This window comes from Carcharodon carcharias, chromosome 15 (assembly GCF_017639515.1).
Source record: "Carcharodon carcharias isolate sCarCar2 chromosome 15, sCarCar2.pri, whole genome shotgun sequence".
Lineage (NCBI taxonomy): Eukaryota > Metazoa > Chordata > Chondrichthyes > Lamniformes > Lamnidae > Carcharodon > Carcharodon carcharias.
In genome coordinates this window covers 19293039-19321034 of record NC_054481.1, presented here as the reverse complement: position 1 = coordinate 19321034, position 27996 = coordinate 19293039, and the positions used below count along the sequence as shown (strand labels likewise).

Genomic DNA, 27996 nt, shown 5'->3' with positions numbered 1-27996 from the left:
ACGGACTCAGCACCTGGGAAGTGCAACTATGGAATATTTCTTGTCAACTGAGCATAGAATAAATATGACCCAGGAAAATGTAATGCATAAAACCCAGACGTTTTGACTACATTTGTACCATGCAGAATAATGTTTTACAAATGTGGTTGCATTAGGGTAAGTAGTATAGTATAGAGTTGCTAAATTAGTAGTACTCTCAACTCTGAGTCAAAGGGTTATAAGTTCAAGTCCCACTCCAGAGATGAACACACATTCTATGCTGCCACTCTGGTGATCATGTTTCCACAGCCCTCTGGGGTTGAGAATTCCAAAGATTCACCACCCTCTCAGTGAAGAAATTCCTCCTCATCTCAGTCCTAAATGGCCTGCCCCTTATTCTGACACTCTGCACATTGGTTCTAGACTCACTGGCCAGGGGAAACATCTGATCTACATCTACCCTGTCATGCCCTATAAGAATTTTGTAAGTTTCAATGAGATCACCTCTTATTCTTTGAAACTCTAGAGAATACAGGCCCAGTCTCCTCAATCTCTCCTCATAAGACGACAATGCCATCCCAGGGATTAGCCTGGTGAACCTCTGTTGCATTCTCTCTATGGCAAGTATATCCTTCCTTAGGCAAGGAAACCAAAACGGTACACAGAACTCCACGTGCAGTCTTGCTAAGGCTCTATACAATTGCAGCAAGACATCTTGACTCCTCAACTTCAATCCTCCCGTGATAAAGGCAAACATACCATTTGCCTTCCTAATTACTTGCTGCACCTGCATGCTAGCTATTTTTTTGACTCGTGAACAAGGATACTCGGGTCTCTTTTGGACATCAACATTTCCCAACCTCTCACCATTTAAGAGAAACTCTACCTTTCTGGTTTTTTAACAAAAATGGATGACTTCACACTTATTCACATTATATCCCATCTGTCATTTTCTTGCCCATTCACTTAGCCTGTCCAAGTCCCTTGAAGCGTCCTTGCATTCGTCTCACAACTTACATTCCCACCTATTTTTGTGTCAACAGCAAATTTGGAAATATTATATTTGGTCCCCTACATCCAAATCATTGAGATTGTGAACAGCTGTGGCCCCAACACTGATCCTTATGGTACCCCACTAGTAACAGCCTGCCATCCTGAGAATGACCTGTTTATTCCTGCTGTTTTATGTCTGTTGATCAATTCTCAATTCATTGTAGTATTATTACCCCCAATCCCATGTACTCAAATTTTGTTTACTAACCTCCTATGTGGGACCTCATCAAAAGCAGCCTGAAAATCCAAATACACCACATCCACAGGCTGTCCTTTATCTAGGTTACAAGTAACATCCTCAAAAAACTCAACAGGTTTGTGAAACATGATTTCCCTTTCATAAATCCATGTTGATTCTACCCAATCGTATCGTTATTTTACAAGTGTCTAGTTATCACATCCTTTCTAATAGATTCTAAAATTTTCCCTACTACTGTTGTCAAACCAATAGGTCTCCTGTTCTTGGTTTTCTTTCCCTCCCTTCTTAAATGGTGGGGTTATGTTTGCTACTTTCTGGTTGCAGGAACCATTCCAGAATCTATAGAGTTTTGAAAGATAACCACCGATGCATCCATTATCTCTATAGCCACCACCTTCAACACTCTCCGGGATGTAGCTCATCTGGTCCAGGGGATTTATCGATCTTCAATCCAATTAATTTTTCAAGTACTACCTCTTTTTATATTAATTTTTTTCAGTTCCTCATTTTCATAAGCCCCCTTGGTTACCTAGTATTTCTGTGCGATTTTCTGTATCTTCCTCCGTGAAGACAGACATACAAAGTAATTGTTTAGTTTCTCTACTATTTCCCTATTCTCCATTATAAATTCTTCTGTTTCCACCTATAATGGACCCACATTTGTCCTTGCTAATCTTTTTCCTTTTCACATACCTAAAGAAACTGTTACAGTCCACCTTTGTTTCTCGCTAGCTTGCATTCATATTCACTTTTCCCTTTCTTTTTCAGTTTCTTGGTCCTCCTTTGCTGGATTCCAAATTGCTCCCGATCCTCTGGGTTTACCACTTTTTCTAGCAACCTTTATAAGCCACTTCCTTTGATCCAGTGCAACCTTTAACTTATTTTGTTAGTCTCAGTTGATTCACCTTTCCTATTGGGTTTTCCTGTTTTGTGTCTTGGAAGAGTGTATATTTGTTGTAAACCATGTAATACTTGTTTAAATACTAGCCATTGCCTGTATACTGTCAAATTTTTTAGTGTACTTTCTCAATCCACCATAACCAACTTGCCTTTCATACTTTGCTCGATTTAAGACCCAAGTTTCAGAATAGGCTATATCACTCTCAAACATGATGTAAAGTTCTATCATAGTATGGTCACTATTTCCTAAAGGCTCCCTTATAACAAGGTTATTAATTAGCCCTTTCTCATTGCACAGTACTAAATTGCCTAATTTCTAGTTGATTCTTCAACATACTGTGCCAGAAACCCAACTCGTACACACTCCAGGAATTCACCCTCCACAGCATTAGTGCTAATTAGGTTTACCCAGCCTATATGAAAATTGAAGTCACACATTACTGTATTACCCTTGTTGCATGTACCTCTAATTTCCTGATTTATACCGTGTCCTACCTTACCACTACTGTTTAGTGGCCTGTAAACAACAACTATCAATGTTTGCTGCCCCTTGCTGTTTCTTAGCTCCACCCAAACTGATTCTACATCTTGATCCTTCAATCTAAGATCCTTTCTCACTAATGTACTGATCCCAAGCTTTATTAATAGTGCTACCCCACCTCCATTTCCTTTTTTGCCTATCCTTCCTAAGTGACACATATCCTTGAATATTCAGTTCCCAGTCTCGGTCACTCTGTGACTATGCCTTCACAATGGCAATTAAATCAGACCCATTTACCTCTATTTGTACCTTCAAATCACCTACCTTATTGCGAAAGCTGCGTACATTCAGATAGAGTGCCCTTAACTTTGTCTTTTTAACATTATCCTGTGTTCAGATCCTAATTGATCCTTGCTTTCGCTTACTAATTTTCTACTTCCAGTTACCAGTTTTGCTCTCCTCCAATTTGAGCTTCCTCCTGGGTTCCCTTCCCCCTGCCAGTCTCTAGTTTAAACTCTTCCCAACAACACTAGCAAATCTTAGCAGGACTGGGAGTAACATCCTCGTAAGGTGCAACCTGTCCATCTTTTACAGGTCCCAATGCCTCAGAAATCTGATGCTTTCCCTCCTCCACTAATTCTCCAGCCACGTGTTCAATTGTTCAATCCTCCTTTTTCTATGCTCACTAGCATGTGGCACTAGTAATCCTGAGATTACTGCTTTTGAGATCCCGCATAGTAATTTCTTATCTAAGTCCCCAAAATCTGCTTTCAGGACCTAACCCCTCTTCCTGCCTAGGTCATTGGTACCAATGTGGATCGAGACTTCTTGTTGTTCATCCTGCCCCAGAAGAATTCCTTGCAGCCGCTCTGTGACATCCTTGACCCTGGCACCAGGGATGTCACAGAGCTTCTTTGGAATACTGCAGTCAGCTGAGGGCAGATATGTTGGTATGAGATCAAGGCCACTTGAAACTTGGGGTCATGCTTGCAAATTGAACAGAGGTGTTCCCAAAGCGGTTACAAACCTGCATTTGGCCTCCCCAATATAGAGAAGCCCACATTGTGAGCAGAGAATATAGTATATTAAATTGAAAGAAGTACACGTAAATAGCTGCTTCACTTGGAGGGATTGTTTGGATCCTTGGCTGGTGAGGAGAGGAGGTAGAAGGGCAGGTGTTGCATATCCTACCCTTTAACTCTGTTTGCCTCGGTTCCACTCGGTTTGCCTCGGTTCCACTCGGTTTGCCTCGGTTCCACTCTGTTCCACTCTTTTTGCCTCCGTTTCACCACAGTGAATTGGTGATTGACTTGTGGACCAGGGTGTCACAGAGGGAATGGTCCCTTTGCAATGCTGAGAGGGGAGAGGAAGATGCATTTGGTGGTAGTATCACGCTGGAGATGACAGAAATGTTGCAGGTTGATCAGTTGAATATAGTGGCTGGTGGGATAGAAGATCAGGACAGAGGAGAACTATATTGTCATTTTGGGAGGGAGGGGAAGAGATGAGAGCAAAAGTGTAGGAATTGGGTCAGGCACGGTCGAGAACTGTGTCAGGGAATCTTCCATTGAGAGGAAAAAGGTCATATCAGAGGTGCTATTGTGGAAGATTGCATCATCAGAACAGATATGATGGAGACTGAGAAACTGGGAGAATGAAATGGAATTTTTGCAGGGTGTGACAAAGTGCAGTCAGGGTAACTCTGGAAGTCGATGGGTTTATAATGAATGTTTGTTTGATAGCTTATTCCCAGAAATGAAGTCAGACAATTCGAGGACGGGAAGATTCAGATATGGAGCATCTGAAGTTGAGAGAAGGGTTGAACTTGGAAGCTTTTCAGTTCGGGACGAGAACAGGAAGTGGCAGTCATCAGATGATACAGTCATCAATGTACCAGAAGAGTTGAGGGAGGGGGCTCATGTAGGACTGAAACAAGAAATGTTCCACATATCCCACAAAAAGCCAGGCATAGTTAGGACCTGCGCATATACCCAGAGCAACACCTTTTATTGGGAGGAAGTGGGATGAGTTAAAAGCGAAGATGTTCAATGAGTGAACAAGTTGAACCAGGTGGTTGAGTATGGAGGTTGGTGACCACTGGTTGGACCTCTGTTCGAGGAAGAAGAAGAGGGCCCTCGGGCCATCCTGATGGGAGATGGAGGTGTTGAGAGATTGGATGTCCATGGTCAGGAGAAGATGGTTAGGGGTAGGAAATTGGAAACTGGTAAAGTGAAATAAGGCATCAGAACAGCCACTGTTGTAGGTGGGGAGAGACTGGACAAGGAGAGAAAAATAGAGTTAAGATGGGACAAAATCAGTTCACTGGGGCAGGAGCAGGCTGAAACAATGTCGTCTAGGACCGTCCTGTTTGTGGATCTTGGGAAAGAGGTAGAAGGGGGCTGTATGGGGTTAGGGGACTTTTGAGGTGGGAAGCCGTGGAGGGAAGATCTTCAGATGAGGTGAGGCCAGTGACAGTCCTGGAAATAATGGCTTGATATTTGGTGATGAGGTCATTAGTCCAGGGGAGAAGGTAAGAGGAAGTGTCGAAGAGGTGGCATTTGGCCACTGCTAGGTAGTTAACCGGAGGCCCTGTCTGCCCCCTCAGGTGGCCATAAAAATCATATGAAACTATTTCAAAGAAGATCAGGGGAGTTCCCCCAAGTATTCTGGCCAGTATTTATCCCTCAGCCATGTTGATAACAGATGATCTGGCCGTTATAGCATTATTGCTTGTGGAAGTCTGCTGTGTGCAAATTGGCTGTTGCATTTAATAGTTTACAACAGTGAATAGGATTCGAAAATACTTTGTTGGTGAAGTAGTATTTTGGGAAGATCTGAGGTCAGAAAAAGGACTATCTAAATGCAAAGCTTCCTTAGCCACATTTAAACCCGAGGGTTAGAAACAGCTTAGATACACTGAAATACTGACTCGGAGGGAAATAATTAATAAGGTGGTGGGGGTGTACAGGTAGTGAGAATGTGTCCCCCCAATGGCTGTCAGCTGAACCTGAACTTTCCAAGTACTTAAGAATTTGACTTGGTACTTTTTGCCCTTTCTCCCCTCATCCCCAATTGTTACAGCTTTTGCCCAAAACATTCTTTTAACATTTAATTTCCTCTATTTGTGTGTTGACTGTTGTCTACATAAAAACTCGTGATGCTACAAATTAATCAGAGTCTGAAGGAAATAAATCCGTGGTGGAAGTCATCCCTTTTCAGCTGGATGTGTAATTTGAACTGCTGTTCTTCATTTGTAATGAGGATCTCTTCCTGTTTTAATCTCTTCAAATTGCTAGCACCAGTCATCTCCAGTATTTAATTTCTGCCTTTGAAATAGAGTGCCATAAAAATGTTCAAATCCATTTGAGTTTTAAAGAAAAAGCTGCAATAGATGAACTTCCTGTTTGTTTTGTGAACATTGTTCAATAAGTTGAGGAATATTTGAAATGGAGTATTTCACTTCTCAGTGTCGGCACCCAGCCTCCCCATCAAGCACCCAATTTATACGAGCATTTAATGTCTCTAAATTAGAATACACGTGTAGCTTTTGTTCCAACTCCCCCTGCCCACCACCACCAAGAATGAGCCAAAATCTATCCTGAGCAAATGTGTGCTTTTTTGTCAAAAGGAAACTAAACATTTTCTAACTTGGAAAACTTCAAGTTCAATCAGCAAACTGCTTTGGAAGAAACAAATATTAACTTGTCTAGTTCTGTAAAAAGAAGAAAGTGCTTTTCCTGACCCCTCTCTTAAAATGCTTTACACAACCAATGAAACTCAAGTGTAGTCACTTGTCATGTCGGAAATGCTATTAGCTTCCTCTCATTGGCCTCTTGACACTATTCTCTTTGTATGTACTTCTGTTATCTTTTTGAAGTAAATTTTGTAGAGCGTTGTTCAGTGCATCACGTTGGCTGTATCTGATTTTCAGATCGGAAATGTCAAGTTTTTTCCTTCCAGGCAAGTGACTCACTGCTACATTTTAAACAATTAAATGATAAGCAAATGAAAGGGCTTTGGTTGTAACTTAAAGGTACTGCAAGCATGATATACCTATGGCTTCTCCTTCTCCTGAATCGTGCTTCTTTGCATGTTTGCATTCTCAAGTTAATGCTTCTCTCCATCCAATCTGACACCATACAGTGTGTTCTTGTTAGGCTGAACCTGGGAATTATCCCAAGTGCCACCTCTCGTCTGAATTTTCCTTTTCAGTTTCACAGTTTCAGATCTAATGACCACCAATCATTCTGCTATTTTTAAAAAATTCCCTGCTACCTTCTTCACCTTTAGTCTGTCTTCCTTTTTTCTCCCTTCTCACATATCAAGCATTGTCCTCTCATCCTTCACCTGAATGCTTTATTCATTTTTAAAAATATAAATCATTCCTTCATCATTATGTCCAACTAATCAAAAGTAAAGGAAAATCGAAAAGCAAGTGAGCAATCTAGAGATACAATGCAATATGGGAATGAAGATATTGTGTGATATGTATGCTTCATGATCCCCCTTTTGGGTGATTGGGTCAAACTATTGGCATGTAAAGGATTTGTTATATTCCAAAATTAGGTAATTAACTATTAGCATAAGAAGTCACTTAATTTAATGGCCTGAAACATTAACTCTGTTTTTCTCTCCATTGATGCTGCTTAACTTGCTTAATATTTCCGGCATTTTCTGTTTTCATTTCAGATTTTCAACATCTGCAGTATTTTGCTTTTGCAATAATTGGTGTTGCATTCAGGCATGTACCTCTACTTGCACACTTAATACATGACCTTGAGAAAATGTCACATTTTGACTAAATTTTCGCAATTAGAAATTAAATAATTTTCAGTAGTCTTAACACTTGAAGTGAAGTAATTAGGAAATGCATAACAAACAATGCTGCAGGCTACTTTGTTATTAATTCTTGTTATACCCATTAGAACCTTCAGAATTTATTTTCTCCACCCACCTGAAACAAAATTATATTTTAATTTTTGATATGGGCCTGAGCACAGCTTGGTTCTTTACTGATTTTCAAGCTTATTTTCTCACCCACTTTGCCCCTTCAAAGTTGAAAATTGTCATTTATGACAATTACTTTTTTGGGTGGGGAATGGGCAGCAGTGTTCAGATCCCTCTCTGTAACAACCTTTAGTCCTACAACCCCCCTGACATTTCCATGCTCCTCCAATTCTGACCTCCCGCACACCCTTGATTTGCTTTGTACTACCATTGGCCACCATGCTTTCAATTGCTTAAGTTCTGGGCTCTGGGACTCCCTCCCTATACCTCTCTGAAGCTTTACATCCCTCTCCTCTGTTAAATCACTCCATAAAACCTACTTTGACCAAGCTTTTGACTCTTGTCATATTTTGTCTGATAGTGCTCCTTAGACGTATTGCTAAGTTAAGGACATAATGTTGATGCAAGGTCTTAATTGCGGTTTAGGGAGAGCTGCTGGGTGGAATGTTTACCCAGGCTGTGACATTCTGTTGTTCTCATTTGCTACAGTAATGTCATTTGCTGAAATAGTTGCAAAATTGGCTGGTTTTCATTCCTGTGCAAGCCGCTCCTATGATGTGCCTGCCTGGAATGTTCAATTTCAATATCCCACCTAGACCCACTCGGACATGCTAAGGTTTTATTGGCCAGCTGTTCACACAGTGGGAGTGACTTTAACAAGAGTAGCACACTTACACCATGGGCCAGGGGATGCTCGAGATAAGGAGTGGACTCAGCTGGAACGGACACCACAGTGCTACGTTTTCACTGACTTCAGGAGACTCTCGAGATGCTGCATGTTAAATTGCTAAGGTTAGATGAAGTAAAGAAAGAACAAAATAAAAGCAAAAAAACTGCGGATGCTGGAAATAAAAAAAGAACAACTTGCATTTATATTTATATAGCAGCATTCACACGGACTCTGTTGCCCCAAAGAACTGTTACAGCCAACAGTGCATTTTCTGAATTCTGGTCATTTTTGTAATGTAACAGCCAATTCACGGACAGCAAGATCCAACAACACTCCTTCAATACTGCACTGCAGCGTCAGCCAAAGTTTTTGTGCTCCAGTCTCTGAAGTGGGGCTTGAACCCACCTCCTGACTGAAGCAAGAGTGCTACCAACTGAGCCACAGCTGACAGGGTGGGATGTAGTTGGTGTGGAGCTTAAAACCAGCATTTGCCAGTCGACCAAATAGCATGTATCTGTGCTTTATGTTTCATTAGGCAAATACTGAATCATCACAGGTATTCTCCAGAGTCTTTCACTCTTTTCCACAAATGGAGAATTGGGTGCTCAGAACCTGTGGTTTTTTTCCAGCACTTTTTTTTTGCCAGTGACCAGTCCCTTGCCCTAACCAGAGGTCATATGGATATTTCGAATAAAAAAAACAGTCTGAAAGAGCAATGATTCAGCATTGCACTGAATCAGAGAAAAAAAAATTGTGGTAAAACAGACTCAACATTTTTTTACTGGCCAATTTTTAGTTTTCTAATTGTTGATGATTGCAATAACGGCATGGGAATTACAGCTCACTTTTTTGACTTTTTTTGAGAATAATAGACTTCAGCTCTTTACGTAACCAAGCAAACTGTACAGCTAGCTACACAACTAAATGTAGAGGTATGATTAACAATGAATGCTCCTACATAATGTTTGCCTATTCTATGGAAGTTAGGATTGGAGAGTAAATGGTCTGCTTCATGCACCAACAAAGTATAGAGAAAAATCTTCTGACCAGTGAGGATCCTTCCTGACCTATAGAAAGCTATTGAGGCACTGTTCAGAGGTACTGTACTTGTGTGTATCTTCTTAATTATGGACACAACTCACCTTCTCAAGCTTTATAGAAAGCAAATGTCCTACTTGCAAATGTTTTGGTTACATCAAGCAGATAAATTTAATCCTGCTATAGACCTTTCAATGTTCAGTAACCAGCTATCAGGAAGATAATGATCCTTGTGAATAAAAGATAAAAAGCCATCCCTCAAAATGAAAGATTAGCACATATCTGAGAATGTTTTGTACCTATATTTATGATGAAAATCGAACTCCAAATATCAGTCTTTTTGTGGTGAAAGGAGTGGATGGTCGAAGCCACAGTACTTATTTTTAAAACCATGGAATTTTATTTTTAAACAAGACAGAATCGTGATAAGTATACTGTCTGGTAAGTAATACTGCACAACTTCCTGTTGTACTCCAATCTATTCAAAGCGCCTCTCATGTTTCCAGAAAGTTGAGCAATTTTACGGAAGGATCTTCTTGCATTTAGGAGCCCAATTAGCAAACCACCTAATATAAAAGTGTACATGCAGCATTTCTATACTGTCAAACAAAATGCAAAACACATCAGTGCTTTGATTCATAGTCAGGGTGCCTGCACCCTGGTCAAAATCAAAGATACAGATTAAGTACTTGAGCAAACTTGATATGATTATCTATCACCAATACTATCAGGAGGCAATTAGATTTATAAGAAGGCATGAGGCTACGTTTGTTTCCAGAGTCTTGGAGCTTATAGTTCAGTTCCTGACTTGTGTTTGGCTCCGTGACTGCTTTTGCCAGTTGCCTATTTTCCAATAGCAACTTTATTTGTTCGCCGGACTCTGATCCCACATTTCCCCAGACATTTCTGGATTTCTACCAGTCATGAGCATTCCCACATTGACCGCTAAATTCATCAGAGCTGCAAGACCTTGTGTCTGGCAGTGAAGCCTTGAAGCTTTTAGCAACTTTGTTGCACCCATAGATTTACTTGTGCTTTAAATATTTCTGCAACAATTTGGTTCAGTTCAATTGCAAGCCATGGTACAATAGAGGCTTATTATCATTCTTTGGCTGTGCGATTACTGAGCATCACAATTTGTCACAGCAAATTACAATCCCCTCTGTTTAAGCTTGCGTGCCTTTGAGTTGAAACTTGTGTTCCATTGTTTGGGTGTTAGAGCTTTGCATTGTTTTACGAACTGCATTGAAGGCACCAAAATGGTGAAAAATGTCCGTTTAATAAATCAAAGTCTAGCTCGGTGGTTGATAGAACTCCTTTTGTACTGCACAACGTTTTGGATCTGTTTCAAAATGCTTATCTTCCACAGCACCTAGAGTTTTGTAAATTAGTCCTGAGTGCAGGTCTGTTCCAATCTGTTTATGCCACTTGACCTTCGCTGAATCTATGCCCTGGTTCTGAATTATTAGGTGTCAACCATGGCAGTACTCCAATCCTATTCCAGAGACTTGAGCACAGAATTTGACACTTCAGTGTTATACTTGGGGGAAGTGCTGTCCTATGAGAGGTAGTCCTTCACATGAGACATTGAACCAAGGCCTTGCCTCCCAGGTGAATATAAATAATCCCATGGCAATATTTAGTGTTGGTCAATATTTATTCCTGATTCAACATTACTCAAATGGACATTATCACTTTACTGTTTGAGGAATCTTGCTATGCAATAATTGACTGCCATGTTTCCCATGTTACATCAGGTAACAAAGCTACTGAATCAAAGCTGTTTGCTCATGAAAGGTGATATGTGTTTAGCAGTAAAGTTTACCTATTTACAAATTATTGAACCTCTTAATCTTTAAAACATCTATAAAATCTCCCCGATCTAATTATTTTTCTTGCTCATGCCATATGGTTAAGAAACCATATGCAATTTGGTTCCTTTTTTTAGCACTTTTTACAGATATCTAATTCTCTGAAACTCAGCATTTTTACTGGCAGACAAAACTTTGCTTTCACTCTGCTGCTCTTTACTGTGGTGGGCAATCTAAATTGAAGTAACTGGCAGCCAAAAAAAACTTGGTACTAGACTCACTTCCCATCCACCTCAAACACGAGTGCTGCCACCCAAACTGGGGTTGGTAGTTGCTTCCTGGTACTGTGGTATCATGATATAAAACTGGCAGAATAAAAAGGAGCTCCCTTTATAAATGGTGTCAGTGCTACCTGCAAGTATAGCTGCTCGCACGCTATTTTAAACTTTGTGGGGAGATGAGCCACCGCATCAGTAAGAGCTGGGAAACCTGATGCAGTGAGGGCACAAGTTGGAGGCCACATTTTTTTCTATCCACCACTCTCCCTTCCTCTGTAATAATCCACTGGTAGTGAAATTGCAGATGTGTAGAACCCATTTCAAAAGCTGCTGTGTCCTGTAAGCGAGGTACAAGAGAGCTACCAAAGCACAGAGTGGGTGTATGTGATTGCTAGGATTAATCAGCAAGGAGTGGCAGCAATAATGACTGGAACACACCCCAGAGATTAATGAATCACTCTGGCCTAAACAGATGGCTGGACAGGTGTGATAATGCAGCTATTGGGGAGTCTGTCTTGGGTTTTTGCCACCTGTGTTCTACTGAGACTTACTGGCTCATAAGAGCTGAGTCATCATCTGCCACACAGCAAGAGTCTGTCTTATTACAGTGTTCTATTCAAGTGCAGAATGACTACTAAACAGTTGCTGTGATATCTGCTGATGGTAGATTGCCCAACTGCAAAGATGAAAATATTGGCAATGTGTAGAAGGCAGGAAGAAGTAGGATAAAGAGGCAGATTATCTTTTTAAATAAAATCAGAAAATGCTGGAAATACTCAGTAGGTCAGGCAGCATTTGTGGAGAGAAAGAAACAGTGGACTGAACTTTTAGTCATGGATGGGGGCAGGCGTGGAATTTCGTTCCAGCAGCTGGCATGCTGGTTTGACAGCTCATTCCTGCCCTTAGGCCATTTTACCAGAGGCAGGATGGAGAGTGCGGTGGGTTGCCAATTAACACTTTTTAAAGGCCGGTTGTTAGAGGTTGGCCTCCAAGCCCCTCCCACTGAGGAGGTTTCTCATTAAACATTTTAAAAATGTTGGGGAGACAGCACCTCAAAGTGGATTGATCCCCTCTCTCTCTCACTTACCTGAAAAAGCAGTCTGCCGCTCCTTGACCACTGGAGAACCTCCTGTTGACGCTCCAACTTCAAGGCTTGCCATACCTAATAACTAGACTGTGATCCTGCCCTCTGACCACTAATCGGCCAATTCATGGAATATTATTACCGGTGGCTGTTTTCCCCGTACTGTGAACTTCTGAACCCCCCTTTTGACCCTGACATCAGGATTTCGAAGCCTATGAGGGAAATCCAGCTCTGAGTTAATGTTTCAGGTCTGCAGTATTTTGTTTTATGTATTATTATTTTTAAAAGTTGGTTCAAATCTCAAAATAGACCTTGTAGAGGTAAAAGAGCTTGTTTTGGTACATACAACTCTACATAGGTAATTTTGATACTTCGATGTTTCAAATATAACATTCAAATAGATGAAGTACTAAGTGTACAGAATAGTGGATTAAAATTGTGTAATTTGCAAGATTGAATAAACTCCAGTTAGTTTGTGAAACTACAGGCAAACATTAAAAACAAGAATTTATTCTTCTGTGGCATCCATGTATTTTATTGAATCTTGTGCTGTATACACTGTAATAGTCCCAGCTTCTAAAGTGGTGGTAGGAAAGACCATGGCTTATTTTAAACTCTTCAATTGTTACACTTAAAACTGTAGAATAATATTTAAAGTCCGTAAGAGTTTATAGCTTGAAAATTGGCCATTGTAATAAGTCACAGACTTACTAATCAGTCACAGTTTAACAGCCTTAAGTGTTGACAAATTTTAATCGTAAAGTCTCAGTTTTGATCTGATTTGGGGAGGGGGTTGAGTTTGGTCATTGTCCTTCAGCCTGATGTTGGGAAACTTGTGTCATGAGATTTGTGTCATGAATTTCCCATTTGAATGAAATATTGAATTAAGATTTTAAAGGAGAATTCAAATGCAGGTTGCTACTGTTTGTATTTTCACTCAATTGTCAGCTCGTGGACTGGGTGAAAAGCATCTTGACCTATTTCACACAGGACCATGTTTCCTTAAGGGGTTTGAATTTCTACTTGAAAGGGCAGTAGTGAGTCAGTAACTGAGCAGTGCTCCACACATTCCTTCCCATTAAATCATCAACAGTAACATTGGGGGAGGGGGGATTTTGTAGGCTTTGGAGAAATCTTTCTAAGTGGTGTATGCTGACTAGAAATGCTTAAGGCTTGGTCAAGGGTCACATGCTTGTCGTTGGACTGTCCTTGTAATTGTGATCATGCAAGATCTATCTTCCTTATTGCTAATCTGCATTGTTTGCTGAACTGCATTGGCTCCTGTTCAGTTAGTGCCTTAATTTTAAAATTCTCACCCTTGTTTTCAGTGCCCTCCATGGTACCGTCTCCCCGCCCCCCCACCCATCTCTCTCATTTCCTTCAACCCCACACCCCTCTTCCCATACCCCACCCGCAGATTTCTCTGCTTCTCTAATTGTGGTCTCCTAAACATTCTAATCACAACACCATTGGCAGGTGTAGCCTCAGCTGCCAAGGCTCTGAGCTCTGGAATTCCCTCCCAAAACCTTGCTTTCTCTCTATCCCCTTTATTCTTCCAATCGTAGCTGTCAGAGACTAAAAACCCACAATTCTTGTGTTATTTTTAATTCTTTCATGGAATGTGAGCATTGATGGCTAGGCCAGCATTTATTGCCCATTCTAATTGCACTTGAAGATGGTGGTGAGCTGCTGCCTTGAACTGCTGCAGTCCATGTGATGTAGCTACACCCACAGTGCTGTTAAGAAGAGCATTCCAGGATTTTGACCCAGCAGCATTGAAGGAATGGCAATATAGTTCCAAGTCAGGATGGTGTGTGACTTGGAAGGGAACTTGTATCTGCTGCCCTTGTCCTTCTAGATGGTAGTGGTCATGGGTTTGGAAGGTGCTGTCAAAGGAGCCTTGGTGAGTTGCTGTAGTGCATCTTACGGATGGCGCACACTGCTGCCACTATGCGTCTGTGGTAGAAGGATTGAATGTTTAAGGTGCTTTATGGGGTGCCAATCGAGTGGACTGCTTTGACCTGAATGATGTCAAGCTTCATGAGTGTTGCTGGAGCTACACTCATCCAGGCAAATGGAGAGTATTGATCACACTCCTGATTTGTGCCTTGTAGATTGTGATTCTGTGACAGGCTTTGGGGAGTCAGGAGGTGAGTCATTGATCCAGAATTCCCAGCCTCTGACCTGCTCTTGTAGCCACAGTATTTATATGGCTGGTCCTGTTCAGTTTCTGATCAATGGTAAACCCCCCCCGCCCCCCTAAGGATGTTGACAGTGGGGAATCAGTGATGCCAAAGCTATAGAATGCCAAGGGGAAATGGTTGGATTCTCTCTTGTTGGATATGGTCATTGCCTGATACTTGTGTGGCACGAATGTTATTTGCCACTTATCAGCCCAAGCCTGGATATATGCCTTGCTGCATATGGACGTGGACTGCTTCAGTATCTGAGATGTTGCGAATGGTGCTGAATATTGTGCAATCATCAGCAAACATCCCCACTTCTGACCTTATGATGGAGGAAAACTTATTGATGAAGCAGCCGAAGATGGTTGGGTCTAGGGCACTATCCCGAGGAACTCCTGCAATGATGTCCTGGAACTGAGATGGTTGAGATGATGATTGTAGCAGTTAATAAAAATGCAGCTCCCCTTTGCTTTCAAATGTTTTTCCATATTCCTTTAAAAATACATAAAACCTTCAGCTCCATGCTCCAACAATCTTCTGCACAAAGTAAATTTTTCCTAACGCCTACCCTCTATTGATGAGAATTTTTGAATTGATGCCCCCTCATCACTAACTCTTTCCAGCGAGAATAAGTAGTCTTTCCCTTCTCAATTTCTCCAAGAATGGAAGATAAATCTCCAGGACACTGTTGTAAGCAGCCCTGGAGAAAAATCGTAGGGACATTAAAAGAATTGTTTTCTTAAATCGTTTTCTTTTGACATTTGTTTAATAATAAGAATGAGTTGCAGTAAAGGCTATTTGACAGTCAAGAGTCATCCAAATTTGTTGGAGTCTGGTTTCTTTCCAAACAGTGGGGGAAGACTGTATGCCATGAGGATGAATACATTGGATGACCAACAGCAGGCACATGATATGGGGCACTTGGAAGTGGGATCTTGTGCAATGAAACCTCCCGGGACAAATTCAACCATAATTAGCAACCCTATCCCGGTATCAGTAAAAGAGTGCTTTCTTCTGTTTCTGGTAAAAAAAAATACTTTTCCTATTGATTAGAAAGAGGGATAGACAAACAAGTGCAGTATTACTTTACTGCTCCCTCCAAATAGGAGATATGGATGCCTTTATGGTAATGGTGCTTCTGCAGCAATCCTCAAGTTGAGTTGCAAACCGTGTAGAAGCATCAGTGTTATCACTTCAGTACTGTAGTTTGCCATAATGCAGCCATTGATAGTGTGGTGAAATAAATGCACTATGAATCCCTATAGTGCAAATGTAAATTCATACAAAACATCTTGGATTATTGGCTTAATCAATAATTCCCTATTTAAATACAATGTAACCCACAAAACCGAATGTAAACTATAAATGCAGGTATTGCCATAGCCATTCCTGTTATTAGAAAGCTCTAACTGCTTATAATTTATTACACCCAGTGTCATTTCAGTTTTAGTTCAAGAGTGGAATGGCTTCCAGTGGATTGGTAACTGCTTAGCTGTGTCATTATACAGCTTTTGGGTTAATGATTAGCTTTACCTTAGTTTATTTTGCTTTCCTTTTGAATATTTTTGTGTCTTTTTTTGGTTGGGTAAATTCATTTTGGACAAAATCCTTTGTATTTTTCTAAATGTTACTTAGGAGAAACATTTCATGTTGCTTAATCATATTTAGCAAACTGGAATATTGTACTCTCCGAACAGCTTGAGTCACAATAGGATACAGCGCACTAAAGAGCCCGTTTAATGTGCTGATTCATCTGCTGGAGGGATGGCCTTGTGCCAAGACTTGGCACATACTTCAAAGGCAGTGTGCTGAAAACTAGCTTTGGCATGAAATAATGTTGGTAAATTGTCCTATTGATCTGAGTACAACATTAAATATGTTTTTTAAAAGATCATCTTATACGTAGCACTGATTGGATTACTGGTTCAAACGAGCAGTGATATGTTTCTTTAGAATTCCACTTTTCCTGAAAATTGTAGTTTATTTTGAATTGTCACAAGCCAATGTGTAGTGGCATTATAATTGGGTGGGAGAACATAGCTGACGCTGCTTCAGTTAACACGTTACTCCTCTGTCTCCAGGAACCAGTAGGACCCTTTATGTATATTCACCACCTTTTTAACTTGTGACGCTGTTGTTTGCCTCAGTGATTTGGCTGTTTGCCTCTTGAAATCCTACTTGCTTAATGGTAGAGCAGATAGATAAAACTGTGCTTTTGAAATTGTGAACTGTGAAATGACAACTACTTAACATCTTTAGGGGATGGGTGTTTCAATTACTCTAATTCTTCTTAAATACAGGGGGAACAAACTAAGTACAGCAGTAGATTTGCACATTGTTCCCAACAATTCTTATACATCTTATGCAATACACCATTGCTTTCAAGGTTAATTTACTTATGCCTTGGATGCACCTAAATGGTGGGCTGCTGATTCAGTCATCCCAATATTATGTCCTGATCGAGTGTGTTGCTTGAATACATATCAGATGAAGCCAGAAGGGAAGAAACATCTGGGGAGTCTCCATAAAATTTCCCTCTTCCACATCATATGGCCAATCATACATTATGGCCAATCACTAGTGCCTTATCACTTTCATAGTACTATCAGCATAGCTGCATATGTGACTTAGAAGTGTTTTCTCCAAAACATAGGGTAGTTGAGGTTTAGTGATGTGAGGTGTTGAAGGGTACAAGGAAGTATTCAGTGATGACCTTGTTTGTGATTGAACCAATGAACTAGCGAGGCTACCTGAGGTGGCAAGATTGAGGGGTGACTGAATATAGTGGAAAAGGTTAAGGTAGGGTAATGATCTACAGCAGGTGTAGAAATAACACCCTGCCTTGAATTGGTAGCAGTCAACATTCACATTGAATTTTTTTTTACTTTTCCTGTTGCAGCTTTATCTGATGAGTATCTCTGACTTTTTGGACCTGATTCTTCCAAGAGCTGATTCTTCAAATTTTATTATCTGTACTTCATTACAGCTGTAAACACCAGCAGGTATGCAGAGAGTTACCGAATCCAGACATATGCAGAGTATATTGAGAAGAAGCAGGAAGAGAAACAAACCAAACGGAAATGGACAGAAGAAAGCTGGCGAGAAGTGGAGAGGAAGAGGCTAAAGACCCAGTATGCTCCACAACCTTACCTTAGCCAGATGTTTGATTTCAGCAGGTGAGTCTTGTCAAATTGAAAAGAGAACTATTTAAGAGCAAATCCACAGCTGCAAGTAAACAATGAAGTCATTATTGTTTCATAATCTTTGTATTGGAAAATTGGTGTTGTGAGGCATAGGATATTTCTCATGTTCTTGAGTTTCATATTTCTGTTTTGTAAACTAAGGTGAAAGCATTTGTTAAAGCTCTTAAGTTTATAAATTAATAAAATTGCAAACTTAAATGGTTTAATTTGCCAATATATGAATTAAACAGCTATTTGGCACAAAAGCACTTTTTCAAAATGATTTTTGCATTCTACCTTTTGCACACGTTGGTGGGAGTTGTATTGAAGCCATATTATTTCTGATTTTTGGAAAGGAAAACCATTAAGAAAAAGGTTGGGGCAAAATAAGGCAAATTACCTTGAGCCCTCTGATACATAAACATTCAATTGGGAAAAGTGTTTAATTGAAATGTTATTTGTAGACAGTTTGAACCATTTTTTTTTTGAAAAAATACTTTATTCATAAAATATCTGGAAGAACGTTGCAAAACATTTCTAAATTGCCATCACAAAAAGTACAATCAGATTCAACTTTTGCACATGGATCACGAGGTGCTTCAATACAATCAATGAATATTACAATCATTTTGATATGGTCATTACAGACAATCGGACAACTCCAATCCCATTGCACTATCAACATTAACACAGTTGCATTTCTCTGATGGATTTTGTTTGAAGAATAGGAGCTTCCTTGAAATTACATGGGCTAAATCGGGTTGAACAGGTTGATGGTTTAAATGACTAAAAGCAATGTTAATTAACTAATATGCTTTAATTTGATCTAAACAGCTTACCAAGCCAACAATTTTAAAGCTCCATTTTATTAAACCAGTTTTTTCATAGCCAGTCTTTAAAACTGTCTGCTAACTTAATTTAGAAGGGGAAATGTTAAAATTAGCATATTGGTAATGCATGGTTGGGGACTCTTGATTGAGAATGAATATTTGTCATGCCATTTCTATGTAGCAACACAAATTTGCAGATTTTCAGGGAATTGTTCCAATGTTTGGCAAATCTGGATGTGAAGAAATGTCTCTTAAATGTTGAACATGGTGTCCTTTTGCATTATCTTGGTGGATTTTAATGTTCAGACTCAAATTGAGAATACCATCCCAGCTTAAGTTTGAGATAATAATTGGCAATTGAGCTTTTTATAAAATTTGGTTTATAGTTGCCTGTGGAATTCATTGCCTAGTTACCGTTACTCCACATTGTGATTCTCAAGTTAATTAAGATCCAGTGTCTTGTAATTGCTAGTCTCACTGTCCAAACAAAGAAACAAATTATAATAGCATGATACTTCTATTCTGTCCTGAATGTACCCGGCATTCAGTGCAGAACGATGCAATTACTCCACATAGCAGCATGATACTAAATCTGGGTGGTTTTATAAATGTGTGGCCAACACGACTAGTCCAAGCTACTGAAGTTTGCTTATGTGTATTTGGAAATCAAAGTTGGGAGCCAAGTTTAAGGAAGCTGAATTGGGCTGAATATACATTTGTTTTGGGAATCGAAGATCCTATTTAACAAAGGTCTCTGCCAAAGTTAGGAGAGAATTTACTTGGGTATTTTGGGCTATGAAATGGATTGCTTTTTGGAACTTTCAACTTCAGTGGGGAGGTCAAACATAAAATATTGGATTAACCATCCATTGTATTCCTTGCGTTGATCTTCCTATTAGTGTATATAATGAGTGGCCAGTCCAATAGTGGCCATTTTATCTTCCAGCCAAAGTTGAAAGTGTTGCCCATTCTTCTAACTAGTTTATAAGTGTAAACTAAAGAGAAACAGGATTCCAAGTTAATGCAGAAAACATATTTACTAATGCTGAGTGAACTGATCAAGCGACAGCCACTTATACAATATATTTGTACCACTGCTTGAATCTAAAGTCTGTTCATTTCCGTTCTTGTCCTCAAACTTACCTACTGATTTTTTTCATTTCTCTCTCTCGTCCAAGATTTCCATCCTAAACTTTGCACTTGAACTTCCAATCCAAAGGTTGTGCGCATCATTCTCACATCCTGGTTACCAATTACCCAACCTTTTTTCTTAAATCCCTCGCCTCACTGCATGTATTTGCTCTTTCTATCATTCTTATTTAACTCAGTTCAAGCAAATCAAAGTTACCAAACCCAGTTTGCCCCTCATTCAAATCCCACTCTCTCAAATCCATGGTTCAATAGTGCCAGTTGTCCTTCTCTCGCACTCATCAAGTTGATACTAATACCAATTTCTTTTGGCTATCTTGCTTAACTTGAAACAACTCTGCCATTACTAACGACCTATCTACGATTGTCTTTTCAACTGATCTTGATGATTTCCTAAGAGGGTTATATTATGAGGGCAAGTTGCATAAACTTGTATTCCCTTGAGTGTATAAAATTAAGAGTTGATCTAATTGAAGTGTTTCAGCTGATGAAAGGATTTGATGGCTTAGATGGAGAGGAACTATTTTCTCTGGCAAGAGTCCAGAATAAGGGGGCATAGCCTTGAAGTTAGAGCTGGATTGTTCAGGGTGATGTTAAGAAGCAGTGTTTCAGAGGGCAATTGAAATTTCTAACACTCCCTCAAAAAGCTGTTGAGGCTGGGGTCAGTTGAAAATTTCAGAACTGAGGTTGATAGATTTTGTTGCAGAACCAAGGCCGATAAATGAAGTTAAGGTACGGATCTGCCTTGATCCAAATGGCTGACCTCCTGTTCCTATGTTTTTCATTTCAAGACATGTGCATCCCTCTCCTCTGCACTTTTTTGACTGCTGTTTGGTACCCATCTCTTGAGGGATACCCTGCAACAAATTACACTCTAAGACCGGTTCTGCCCTGTTTAACGTAATAGGTCAGCCAAGTAGAATTGTGCGTTGCTGCTTTGATTCTTCTAACTATTCTATCCATTGCAATGAAATATGTGATCTTCTAGTTGGGATGAAAGGTTTCATATCTTGCTCTTTTTTCAACCCCAGTTGGCGGGTGGCACGACAAGTGTAAATACATTAGCTGGCCTAAATTTGAGGACCAGGGTATTTTAACTCCCTATGCCTCATCTACATGCAGCTGGTCAGTTGCCCACCCAAGAACAGGCGGAAATTAGCAGCAGGCCGGCAAGCAGGAGAGGAAGTTTGAACAGCCAGAAGCCGCCAGTTGGCACCGGAGGACGCCTTACCGGCAAGCAGGTAATGTGCAGGAAGAAGGTTACGAAAGGTCCTCTCAGGAGGATGAGTTCAGGGCAGATGCAGCCCCAACTTTACTTGTGTGGCCCATAGAGTATGCCAGTTTCTACACTCAATGAATTTGAAATAGTCTGCTACTACCAAATTCTTCAGGGTGGTTGATAATTCCAAATAGACCACAGATTTGCAGACCAAAGCAAGTATGTTTACATTTAAATAGCAATGTGAAGGTTAAAAATTTGTCAAACATGCTAAAAGATAAAATATATAACAATAGATGCATTGAGCAAGGCAATAATGAGTGAAAAATTTCTGAAAGTCTTGGTGAGTTCTGGTTTCTGACTTGGCAGATTTCTTGCTTGCATCTTCTGGTACGACAAATACATGGCTAACAAAAGAAATTAAGGATAGTATTAGATCCAAAGAGGAGTCATATAAAGTTGCTACAAAAAGTAGTAAGCCTGAGGATTGAGAGCAGTTTAGAATTCAGCAAAGGAGGATCAAGAGGGGAAAAATAGAGTATGAGAGTAAACTTTCAAGGAACATGAAAGCACACTGTAAAAGTTCCTATAAGTATATAAGAACAAAAAGATTAGTAAAGACAATTGTCGGTCCCTTACAGTCCGCAACGGAAGAATTTATAATGGAGAGCAAGGAAATGACAGAGCAAATAAACAACAACTTTAGTTCTGTCTTCAGGGAGGAAGACACAAAACTTCCCAGAAATACTAGGGAACCAAGGGCCTAGTGAGAAGGAGGAATTGAAGGAAATTGGTAAAAAAAAAAAAGTGCTGGAGAAATTAATGGAACTGAAAGCCAGTGCCTGATAATCTATATCTCAGGGTACCAAAGGAGATGGCCATGGAAATAACAGCTGCGTTGGTTGTCATCTTCCAAAATTCTGTAGATTCTGGAGTTCCAACAGATTGGACGGTGGCAAATGTAGCCCTACTATTTAAAAAAGGAGGAAGGGGGAAAATTGGGAATTACAGACCAGAAACCCTAACATCAGTAGTAGGGAAAGTGGTAGAGTCTGTTATAAAAGACATGATGACAGGACACTGAGAAAATATCAATGGGGTTAGACAAAGCCATTGTGGATTTATGAAAGGGAAATCACATGTGACACCTGGAGTATTGTGTGCGGTTTTGGTGTCCTTGCCTAAGAAACAACGTACTTGCCATAGAAGCTCAGCGAAGGTTCACCAGACTGATTCCTGAGATGGCAGGATTGTCGCATGAGGAGAGATTGGGCTGACTAGGCCTTTATTAGCTGGAGTTCAGAAGAATAAGAGGGGGTCTCATTGAAATGTATAAAATTCTGACAGGGCTGGACAGACTGGTTGCAGGGATGATGTTTCCTCTGGCTAGGGTGGCGTAGAACCAGGAATCACAGTCTCAGGATACGGGGTAGGCCACTTAGGACTGAGATGAGGAGAAACTTCTTCACTCAAAGGATGGCGAACCTGTGACGTTGTCTACCACAGAAGGCTGTGGAGGTCAAGTCACTGAATATATTTAAGAAGGAAATAGACTTCTAGACACTAAAGGCTTCCAGGGGTATGGGTAGAGAGCAGGAGCATAGCGTTGAGATAGAGGATCAGTTATGATCATATTGAAAGGCCAAGCAGGCGTGAGGGGCAGAATGGCCTACTCCTGCTCCTATTTTCTATGTTTCCTATGACTTTCTATATTAGTGCAGCATATTTTAAAACATTGTCTCCTGCAAGCAATGAGAGATAAGTTTTTTATCTGATCAAATTCAGAAGGTCTCCAAGACTTGTTTCAAACTCTAGAATTTAACCTCTTGGTTGCCAAATGGATACTTCTGTTAGCTGTCAGCTTGGCTCAGTTGGTAGGCCTCCCAACACAGCTTGAGCAGGCTAATACTCGTTTGGGGAAGTGTTGTATTGTCAGAGAGTGCATACCTTTTTGATGGGATGTTAAAACAAGGTGTCATCTGCTGCTTGGTTCAAGTGGCTGCGGATGATCCCATGACACTATTTGAGAAGAGAAAGAAAGATGTTCTGGTGCTCAAGCCAACATTCCTTCCTTGAGCAACATCATCTAAAAACAGAATGATTTGTTATTCATATCCTTGCTGTTTGTGGAACATTGCTAGTCTTGATAGTGCACATATATATGATTGAATATATTGTGGAAGTGTGGAACGAGGCAGAGTGCTAATGAAATTCTATGTACTCAGACAAGTTGTTTACTCATACCAAATTCTTTGCAAGAGAATACAAATAGGTCACTGAAAACCTTTTAATAATTAAATCGCTAAAAATAACCATTTTGAGTTTTTAATCAAAAGATGCAGTCTGACTTTAAAAGAAATTACCAGTTTACACATTGCCATATATGCAAACTTTAGTTGAAACAAATGTCATAAATGGTTATTGATATGGGTTACTTGGGCATCCGTTTAAACAAAATGTCGCTGGTGTCTAATTGCTTTCCACGAAAGCAATTTGCTTTACAAGTAAAGTCATCCCTGGAGGCCAGAGGAGGATTTCATTAAACTAATTTGGGTGCTGTTCTCCCAAAATTAAACCGCTTACAAGTTTCTGTTAAATTCTCCTCTTCCCAACCTAATTGGAATCGGTTGGCTGCAAATGAATATAGGATTGAATACTTAAAAAATTCAATAATATTGAAGGCAATGGAATTTTGCAGTTCAGTGCTCAGAATAGGGTACTGAGTGGAGACTAGCAGGATAATTTAAATAAGGAATTAGACATAATTGCTATCCTTTGAATCCTAAAAAGAGTACTATCTAGGGACATGTTTTCAGCTTCTTGACTTTTCTCACCTGTGGGGACCAAACGTTTGGGTTTTCACTCACATCAAATGCTGCTGTGATGATGTGAATTATTCGGTCGGTTTGTGTGTGACTCCAGCAGTGCTGTGAAATAATGTAGAAATTAGTGCTTGAACCTGGCTTGAAAGCTGATATTGAGACACCAGAGCCAGAAAGCCTTTTTGCCAACTGTGTTTGATGCAGCCTTTGAATCAAGGGATTGATTTTTGGTATGTGTTTTTGTGGCATCAAATACAAGAATGTTCATTAGACCATTCCAACCCCCTTATACAATAGGCAATCATCACCTCAGAATATCCAGAGCAGCCAGATGGTGAGCAGTACTTATACTGACAGTTGCTAGACAAATGTATTGAGTGCTGCATCATCCTCATCACGCTGTTCCAAGTGTCTGACGCTTCCTGTGGAGGATGATGTGTTCATAGTTTCAAGATAAAGGATTCACCTGCTCCCATCTATAAAAACAGATTTTGAGCATTTTGATTAGTTTTCCTGTTTAAGAAACTGGTTTGCAATGGGGCTAATTCCCACCTTCTGATATTAACAAAACTTCAACGCTTGATGGGATTGGAGAATTCTGCACTGATCCCCTGCTGCAGGAAAATACTTCATCTGCATGGTTGGACCCCTGTCATGAATTAACTCAACAAATGAAGTGATCCTGAAATAGCAATGTTCCAGAGCAAAAGATTGCCATGTTTTTGTTCAAGTCAAAGCAGTTAGGCCAAAACTTGAAATGACCCTTAATTTCCTAGATCAAGAAATTTGCATGCACATTCCTTTTATTAAGATAAAAGTAAAATACTGCAGATGCTGGAGATCTGAAACATAAACAGAAGATGCTGGAAAAACTCAGCAGGTCTAGCAGCATCTGTGGAGAGAGAAACAGAGTTAATGTTTTGAGCCCGTATGACCCTTCTGAAGAAGTTTGAGTTTTTCCAGCATTTTCTGTTTTTGTTCCTTTTAATTAAATATCCTCCTACCCAGGATCATTGCAGAACAAAGATGACCATTATGTTATCATCATTCTATTGGCAAAAGCAAACTTGGCTGTCAGATCCTATTTCTTTGAGCATCAATTGGCCCTCCTATATCCTGCATTGAAAATTTATTCCAGGCAAATGTATTTGTTGGAGTCAACATTCAACAGTTTGGCTATTAAGAGGGTTAGTCTAATAACACAAGGCTCAGATCTTTTACTGGCCCTAGCATCTTAAGGCTTTCATCTTTTGGGAAAAAAGAAACATAATTTAAAAAGTTTGTACTTTGCTGTAAAGCTTTGACAACTTTAGTTGTGACATTCAAGCTAACTTAACCGCTGCTTCTCTTTCAGTGAGAATCACCCAACTCATTGTATTCATGTGATACTTGCAAAGTCAAACCTTTTATTTGGCACTGAACATCTATCCAAGATTTGAATCTTATGCCAAATAAACTTATCAAGACCCATTTTGAGTCTGATTTCTGATGTCCTTGACTGTTGCCCTTCTTGTTCCTATTTCAACATGCAGCGTTAGTGAGCGTTTATTTTTTGAATACCTAAATAGATTAATCTACATAGTGGTTTGTTGAATTAAACTGTCAACTACAGATGTCCTGTGTGTGTCTATAGTTATTGTGTCCATTCTTTCCAATAAACCACTGCTGGAATAATTTTAGTTGGTCTCACACTTCATAACTTTGCAAAACTTGTTTCAGCAGAAACTAACTAAAGGAAATTATTACTTGAATAACAAATGAGATTCGATACACAACATTAGAATTATCTTTGTGCACACTGATCACTTTTACCATATACCTTATGTAATTTTAGAGCAAGTCCTATTGTGGAAAAGAGAAGTATGAGCCCTATCCAGGAAGAGACAGCATCTGATGAAATGGAAGAGGGTGAGGTTGCAAGTAAAGATGGTGAGAGTGACTATTCGGCCAACGACTGGATAGACTCTTCGTTATTGGAAAGCAGAAAAATCAAGAAACAGAGGCAGAAAAAGGAGGAGCAGGGAAAAACTGGTAAATGGATGCACGCCTTGAAAATGTGAATGTGTACTTCATAAACATTTCAGGTTCAGTGCTTGTAGGTAAAGGTGTTGATGGAAACATTAAGACGTCGCTGTTGGTATTTATGAAGCTGTTGCTGTCATGCTACTGTTTTAAACAGAAGGCAAGCTCTGTTAATGGATTTTTCTGCCTACTGATTATAAATAGGTGGTAAAACTTAGCCCAGCATGTTTACACAATTTAACCTTTGCAAATATCCAAAATGCTGCTGAAAAGTGAAACTAATGGGAAGATGATCAAGGGTTGACTTGAGTCTTTTGCTTTTTTAAAAAAAAAACCTGCTGAATGGATCACTAAATAAATCAATAAGCAGGATAGGAAACTTACGAAACAGCTGAAGTTAGGAAATGATCTTGGCTTGATATCCTAGGAGTGTTCACCTCTGAATTGGAATAAGCTAAGGGAAAGAACAATAGGCAAAAGGTCTTGAGCTTTGATTCCCCCTTTACTTTGGATGCATTCTATTCGATGGCATTGTCCTTCTCCATTGTCACATGTTTGCTCATGAGGGAGAGGTATTCGCTATAATTTTTTTTGTAATTTGCACGATCAGGATGTACATATGACTTAAAGGATATTTTTCCTATTGCATATGTCGGCTTATTCTGCTGCAGGCGGTCTGATGCTTCACACGCTCTCAGCAGAGCATGTAGACACCTACATGAGGCTAGCACGTGGTTCTAGCTATTTACATCCCATTCCTTTACTGTGAAAATAATGGACAGTGCCGAGGAGAATAACAACACTGAGTACAAAATGAATATCTCCAGCATGTGAGATTGGCTGTGGGAACAGGACAAATCCTTATGTACAGTGTGACAAGTAATGCTGAACAATAGTCTGAATTTAGGAAATAAGTTATTGGGCCCAGTGTAGTTGATGAGCAGCACAAAGTGCAAAATTTATCTCAAACCACGTGACATGAACCTTACAGATTTCAAGACATTGTAAACCTGGGTGTTATATGTTTTTGAAGAGGAATAAGCTAATCATATATACCCATAGGATAATTGGCTAAACATTGGGAAAAGGTACCCAAGCTTCTGGGACATAATTCACATGGGAAGTGTCCATCTCTCGAACTTTGGAAATGTGCTTTGGTAAATTTGAGAACTGAATAAAGGGCCAGTGAAAGGAAGACTTGCCAATGGTAAAAATGGCCACCAGCAGACCAAATTCACTGTGGTGAGTAGCTAATGGGTGATGTCTTGAATTCTTAAATAGAAGACAGCACCATGTCAAAGATCTTACTTTGCAACCTCATTAAATAAATGTAAAAAAAATGGAGATTGAAGATGTGATTGCAATTGTGTCTAGAACATCGCATTACCGCAATGGTCGGGGTGGGGTGGTTACTTAATCCCCAATTCCTTGTAAAATACTACTCAACATCACAAACAAGATGGTGTTAAAACTGTCCTTCAGGCTGATAGCTCAGTGGTTTTTATGCAGAACTATATTGATCAGGAAAGTCTTGGTGTTTGATCCATGGGGTCATTTCTGTTAGCTGAGCTCGGCCAGAATGACAATGGTGACACTGCAGTTAATCTCAACTTTCTTGGGATACAGAGAAAAACAATCAGTGTTGTTCTTTCTTTAGATCCCGACAAACTAATCCTTGATGGAAAGTTTGGGTGTCGTGTGAAAGAAAAATAAGATTTGACCTTATGGTAGTTTGGGTCTGTAAATGAAATATGGTCACTTGAGCCAGACACCGGAAGAGCTTCACTGACCTGAGCCATTGCCTTCTTGAGAAAAAGTGGAGGGGGAATTGCTGTCACCAGGTGTTGCCTGTAACATCTAGAATACTTACCAAATTTCTTCAGTCTTTAACTCTGATAAAAATAGGCAAAGATTACCATCTGAATTTGTGGGAAGCCCAATGTTTGCCTAGCATACCTTCAGAGCAAGTACTAATGAGCAATGCCAATATAACTGGATATTGTGAATGGTCGCTAATGCTTAGATAGCATGTGAAAGAAATCTGATTCTGCAGTCCAGTGAAACGGCTGATTTCACACACACACAC

The 27996-nt window shown here is 39.9% G+C and overlaps 1 protein-coding gene and 1 long non-coding RNA gene across 4 annotated transcripts in view; one reads left to right on the top strand and one right to left on the bottom strand.

Moving 5' to 3' along the window:
• parn (poly(A)-specific ribonuclease (deadenylation nuclease)) overlaps positions 1-27996 on the top strand; it is a 116656-nt gene that overhangs the window by 81775 nt on the left and 6885 nt on the right. For all 3 annotated transcript variants that reach the window (XM_041206739.1, XM_041206738.1, XM_041206740.1), the window contains 2 exons: positions 17673-17862; positions 25723-25919. In XM_041206739.1, the coding sequence (XP_041062673.1) occupies positions 17673-17862; positions 25723-25919 (387 nt within the window). The remainder of the gene's footprint in view (positions 1-17672; positions 17863-25722; positions 25920-27996) is intronic.
• On the bottom strand, positions 18453-27943 carry LOC121288251. The gene is made up of 5 exons (XR_005945350.1): positions 26295-27943; positions 24197-24364; positions 23901-23993; positions 23014-23152; positions 18453-21473 (listed from the first exon to the last, which is right to left on the bottom strand). It is a non-coding gene; the product is annotated as an uncharacterized LOC121288251 (long non-coding RNA).